Genomic DNA, 6,013 nt, shown 5'->3' with positions numbered 1-6,013 from the left:
CAAGTACGGGTTTTTCACATTTTTTCGCCAATTTTCCTGGGAAACACTAAGCATCCCTGCGGGGGAAGGGGCTGATGTCGCACGGAATTCTGGGGAATGTAGTCCTAGTTTGCAGAGGACGAGTCCCTTAGCGCCGTGCTGCCATATTTCCGGCGGAAGTTGCTGGGAGTGGAAAAGCTGTGAGCTCTTTTTCCGCAAATGTCGCTCACGGGAGCACCTGGGAGACGCGTGGGGGCGTGGCCCCTGTCTCCACGTGATTGGCCAGCAGCTTCCCAAAGACGCGCAGGCGGCGCTTCTGGGGTCCCGCCTCTCTTGCAAGGCCTTCTGGGAGTTGCAGTTCGGACTCCTGCCCCAGCTCGGCGGTGGGGAGGAGGCTGGGAGGATGGATCCCGGGTCCGGGACCGACGAGGCGCCGCTGGCCAGCCTGGTCTGGTCGTCGGCCTCGGCGCCCCCGCCGCGGGGATTCAGCGCGGTGAGCGGCGTCGGGGGGCGGAGGTTGGGTGGGGGCAGAGGCGACCGCGGGGGAGCGGGACCCGGCGCTGACCCCGTCCGCTCCGCAGATCTCCTGCACCGTCGAGGGGGCGCCCGCCAGCGTCGGCAAGAGCTTCGCGCAGAAGTGCGGCTACTTCCTGTGCCTCAGTCCTCTGGGCAGCTTGGAGGTAGGGGGACACCTTCGGGGCCACCGGGGCCCACCCGCCGCCCCTATGCGCTCGCGGGGCCCTGTGCCGGGCGCGCCGTCCCCGCTGCTCTGCTGGCGATCCTCGCTGTGTCCTCCCCGCTTTGTCCCCAGAACCCGCAGGAGAACGTGGTGGCCGATATACAGATCGTGGTGGACAAGAGCCCCCTCCCCCCGGGCTTCTCCGCAGTCTGCGACCCCCTGGACTCCAGTAAGGCTCGCGTCGGTGTGGGAGGTGTCCGGGTTCTGCGGGGAGGAGCGGGACAGGAGGGACGACAGGGGTCGCGACCGCCCCCTGCCCCGCACACTGGCGACGACAGGGTTGGCTGAGGACTCTGGATCCCTGTTTTAGGGCGGGGCCGTGTCCTCTGTCCTGAGTGTCCCGCAATAAGTCCAGCAACCTGTTTTATTACTGTTATTGCTGTTTGTTCCCTCCTTACACCATAGCCAACCAAAGCCACCGGGCAGTTCTCTTTTTCACTTCCAGGCCTTTGCGCACGCCATGTCCTCTGCCTGGAGCGCACTTTCCTCCTGTTTGCTTGGCTAATTAGTCATGGTCCCTCAGGTCTGAGCTTCGCCCTTCCTGACCTCCCCTTCTGGTTCCAGGTGCAGCCAGGCTAGCCCTGATCGCAGCTTCCCACCCTTTCTTGTCATTTTTTTTTTTGGTGTCGTCCGCACTGCGCTCAGCCAGTGAGCGCACCGGCCATCTCCGAACCTGCCGCCTCGGCGCTCCCAGCGCCGCACTCTCCCGAGAAGAGTGAGCCACGGGGTCGGCCCCTTTCTTGTCATTTTTATTTGACTCTCAGGGTATGTTCATTGATACTAGAGTTGGCAAACCTTTATGCAAAGTACCAGATACTAAGTATTTTAGGCTTTTTCAGGCCACATGTTGTCTGTTGCATATTCTTTTTTTTCACAACTCCCTAGAAATGTACAAGCCATTCTTAGCTCATGGGCTGTATAGAAACAGTCCTTGGGCCAGATTTGGCTCATGGGCTGTAGTTTGCTGACCCCTGGATTAGAGGACTGAGGGAAAGTGAGGTTTGGAAGTCCAGGATGGTCACCCAGTTCTGTGTGATCATAGTTACCCACCCTCCCTGTGGCACCCACAGCCACCCTGAGTGCTCCTTCATGTCAACAAAGGTCAGCCTACCACAGTGACTCCTAAAACCTACATGGAATCCCCTCTTTTGTCTATACCATTTGCGATTTAAACCCCCCCCCCCCCCCCGACAATGCCACGTGGGTGGCTGCCTTAAATGGCGCCCTGGTGAGCATCATCCCAGCGTCATCTTTACACCCCTAACCCACTTCCCTTTCTCACTCCCCTGTCCCCCCACTCCCAGAGGCCTCCATGTCCAAGAAGAAACGCATGTGCGTGAAGCTGGTGCCCCTGGGGGCCGCAGACACAGCTGTGTATGATGTCCGGCTGAGCGGGAAGACCAAAACAGTGCCTGGATACCTGCGAATAGGGTAGGGCAGCACCCCAGCTCCTGGCCTCCTTCGCTGCCTTCCCAACACCTGATCTACTCCTCTGACCCTCAGGGACTCTGAGCCATCCTATCCCTTCTGCCAGATTCTGTATGTTAAAACAGGGACAGTTGTACCAGTCTTGTAGGGTTGTTGTGAGGAGTCAGTGAGTTGGTATCTAAAGTACACAGAACGTGGGCTGGCTGGTTTGCGCATTTGGTTAGAATGCTGTATTGTAACACCAAGGTCAAGGGTTTTGATCCCTGTATGGCCAGCTACCAAAAAAAAAAAAAAAAAAAGTACATGGAACAGTAATCAGCACCCAGAATTATTAGTTAGTATGATGCTTAGATGCTGAAACAAAAGTCCCCCAAAAGACGGAGGTCACGCAGAGGCCCAGGTCCCCTGCTTTCCCTGGGTGACTGTCTTCAGCCCTGGCTGCACATCAGGCCAGGATCCCTCCCCTTTTCCCTCCTGCTCCAGGGACATGGGCGGCTTTGCCATCTGGTGCAAGAAGGCCAAGGCTCCAAAGCCGGTGCCCAAGCCCCGAGGTCTCAGCCGGGACATGCGGGGCCTCTCCCTGGACCCAGCCAGCCAGCCCAGGTGAGCCAATGGGCACAAGGAGTGGGGGTGGCCATGGTGGAGGGGGGTCAACCTGACCTGGTTATCACACCTCTACCAGCAAGGGTGGCTTTCCAGAGCGGACACTGTCAAGACTGGGCTCTCGGGCATCTACCCTGCGGAGGAATGACTCTATCTATGAGGCTTCCAGCCTCTATGGCATTTCAGGTGAGCACAGAGTGGAGAAACTGAGGCATGGAGATGGGAGTGTGTGTGACTGGCCCAAGATCACACAGTCAGAGAGGCATCCCATCCCCCATCCCTACCCCTAACTTTGGATTCTGTAAAGACTGGGAAGAGCTGGGTCCTGCAGAGTGGGCCTCTTTGGGCTGGGTGGGCAGCAGGCTGGCCTCAAGTCCCCTACACCTCAATTGCTTCGCTGGCATGTTTCTTTTCAGCCATGGATGGGGTTCCCTTCACGCTGCACCCCCGATTTGAGGGCAAGAGCTGTGGCCCCCTGGTGAGTTGGGTGCCCATGAGCCTGGGTTTGCTCCCACCTATTGTAGTTCTAGGTGCCAGGACATCCCTGCATCCAGCCACCCCAGCACAAAGGCCCACTGTCCTGCATGGGGGATGGGTGGCAGCTGAAAGTCTCCAGTCCCAGAATGGGGGAGTTGCAACGGGCAGCCAGATGCTAGTAGCTAGTGGTTGTGACAGGTAGGGGGGTAAATCCAGACAAGTATTGGGGGGATCCTTGAAGACATGGGGATGGGGGTTCCAGATTGGCTTTTGGACCGAAGACTGACCTGCCCCTGTCCACCAGGCCTTTTCTGCCTTTGGGGACCTGACTATCAAGTCGCTGGCGGACATTGAGGAGGAGGTGGGTTCAGGCGTGGGGAGGGAGTACACAAGGGTGGCTGCCCCCCTCTCCCCTGGGTCCCTTTCTCCCCAAGGCACACCCCGTCTCTTCAGGACTGGAGACTGCTTAGTCCCTAAGTGCCCCCCATTCTTTGTTCGCGACCCCCCATGGTCCTCCCTTTACTCCAGCCTTCCCTCACTCTCACTCTCCCCTTCCCCGCAGTACAACTACGGCTTCGTGGTGGAGAAGACAGCAGCTGCCCGCCTGCCCCCCAGCGTCTCATAGCCCTTACCCCACCCAGGGAAGAGCCCCCTGCCTGACACCCACAGCCTTGCGGCCACCTGCCCCACCCGATCTTGGGAACGTCCACGTGGCAGTGCATTTCTGACCTTCAGCCACCTGTGGCCAGAGCTGCAGCCCTGGAGGAGGGGGTGGGAAGAGGCTGCTAGGTGGTGGGGCATCCTGCCCCGGACTCTGCAGGGCAGAGGTCGGGGCTGGACAGAAACCAGTGCCTTCAAGTCATTCGTGTCAAAACTCTCGGTGCCCGGAGGCAGGTGTCCTCCTGGTAATAAACACTACCCTGTACCTACTGTCTGCAGTCCTGGTCCTGGCCCTGGATCGTCTGTGGCTCGAGGGCCTCATCAAATACATGGAACTGGAGCCCTGGCCACTCTCCCCACAGCAAGTGGGTGAGATCATGGCAGGGAGGCACTGCTGCTGGGATTCCCATTCTACAGAGGGGGAAATTGAGGCTCAGGGAGTCGGTGAGCCAGGATAGTAAATCACAGGGAAGACCCAGTCCTGGCCCCCCGTTGCTGGGCTAATAACAGGAGCTGACAGTAACGGCTGCTGTTTATATTGCGATGACCACATCCCCACACTCAATGCACCTTTATTTTATTTCATCTTCCCACAAGCCAGTGAGAAGCCCGGGTTTTGCTACCATTTTACAGATAGAGAAACTGAGGTAGGGGGCACTAAGTTCACAGCTGGGATTTGAACCCAGAGCCCTCTCCCTTAACCATCAGGCTGTTCTGCACGTTCCTTTTCCTCTGTGGTGTGGAGTGTGCAGTTTACTGGATACATACAGCCACATCATTCTCATTACTCACGCTGGTTATGTTCTATAAAATTGCCAGGAAAACTGGATTTGCAAACACTGGACCGTTGCTTCTGGACAAGTACAGGGTTAGGTTCCTGTGAGCCTCTGGTCACCACATTTTCATGAACCGATCAGTACATAACTTTGCGTTCTGTTTAAAGACATCTTATTTAACATTTGTCATTGTCATTCACATCAGTCTCACGGCCACCAGCACCATAACTCATGCTGGAAGGAAGCTTCTCTAAAACGTGTTTTCAGTGAGGCACACTTCAGCACTATACCTGGGACCATTTTTAGCAGCGAAATTTTCAATAAAAAGCTCAAAAATTCAAAAAACATGGCACTAAGGAAATCACAATAAGGGCATCTGTTCACAATATCAGCTGAAACCACAAGGCGTAATGTCACCTGTTCAACTTCACCTGGGAACACGCATGTCGGGCGACTCAAATCTTTCCTCGCTCTGCGCATGGCCAAGAATGACCAAGCACCTGCCACGAGGACTGATTTGGGGGTTGCAGATACACTTCAGCAAGGAGGAAAATCCACAGATACGGAATCTGAGTGATGAAGTTGGGCTGTATTTGTTACATTAACCGCCCGGGCTCACGTGGTCTCTTCTCCCACGTGTGCGCTCCTGCTTGGCTGCTTTTCTGCTCTCTCTTCCCCAGGGCCCTGTGGTCTCAGGGTGGCCCATGTTCTGCCGCAGCCACAAACATCTGCCAGATCTCTGCAGTTTAGAAACGCTAAGGCTTATTTCTCATCCACGTTACATGTCCGTGGTGGGGTGGTGGCAGACTTTGCCGGTTATAATGGTGCAAAAACCCACCTGATGGGACAGCCACCATCTCACTGTGACAGTGACTCAGCTGGGTCTTCCATGGTCAGTCAAATGCCCTGGCCCGGAGGTGCCTTGTTGAAGTTCTGCTCACAGCTCGTTGGCCAGAATGGACCCCAGTACTCGTTGGCCAGGATCACCCACCTAGGAAAGCTGTGTCCAATGACCCTTTGCTGGTGGGGTCTGAGTGGGGGGCACAGTCTTGCCTGGGTGTCAGAGGGGGGACACAGCCTGGTACTGGGGGTCTGAGGGGTGTTAAAGAAAAATATTATTCTGATGATTTTTAAAATGGTAGATAAGACTCTGTTCAAGACTATTGCAAAGGGAGTATTGCGATAGTGGAGAGAGATTAGGTTCAATTCCAAATACCTGGACAAGTGGGGAATTATAGCCAAGGAGCAGGGTGAGGGGGTCGGCGGATGGAAAATTAAGAGGAGACATCAACGTAAGGAGATTCTTGCTAAACTGACTTAACAGGATTCTTGCTGAAGGCAGGCCAGGGTG

At 56.1% G+C, this 6,013-nt stretch overlaps 1 protein-coding gene across 1 annotated transcript; it reads left to right on the top strand.

Annotated features, from left to right (window-relative positions):
• Nucleotides 1-339: 339 nt before the first annotated feature.
• Nucleotides 340-4,156, top strand: LOC134389154 (multivesicular body subunit 12A). Its single transcript, XM_063112638.1, has 9 exons — nucleotides 340-472; nucleotides 561-659; nucleotides 791-887; nucleotides 2,023-2,149; nucleotides 2,630-2,749; nucleotides 2,829-2,935; nucleotides 3,166-3,227; nucleotides 3,531-3,587; nucleotides 3,789-4,156. The coding sequence occupies exons 1-9, from the start codon at nucleotides 383-385 to the stop codon at nucleotides 3,849-3,851; spliced, it is 822 nt and encodes a 273-aa protein (XP_062968708.1). The 5' UTR covers nucleotides 340-382; the 3' UTR covers nucleotides 3,852-4,156.
• Nucleotides 4,157-6,013: the final 1,857 nt, after the last annotated feature.

Source organism: Cynocephalus volans, chromosome 10, assembly GCF_027409185.1.
Source record: "Cynocephalus volans isolate mCynVol1 chromosome 10, mCynVol1.pri, whole genome shotgun sequence".
NCBI lineage: Eukaryota > Metazoa > Chordata > Mammalia > Dermoptera > Cynocephalidae > Cynocephalus > Cynocephalus volans.
The sequence above is the reverse complement of the archived record's forward strand: the minus strand, read 5'-3'. Positions and strand labels throughout refer to the sequence as shown.

Bases quoted from the DNA above. Each gene is read 5' to 3' on its own strand.
- LOC134389154 (XM_063112638.1), top strand. From the start codon at position 383: ATGGATCCCGGGTCCGGGACCGACGAGGCGCCGCTGGCCAGCCTGGTC. The intron at 473-560 runs GTGAGCGGCGTC...TCCGCTCCGCAG, and splicing joins CGCCGCGGGGATTCAGCGCG to ATCTCCTGCACCGTCGAGGG. The intron at 2,150-2,629 runs GTAGGGCAGCAC...CTCCTGCTCCAG, and splicing joins CCTGGATACCTGCGAATAGG to GGACATGGGCGGCTTTGCCA.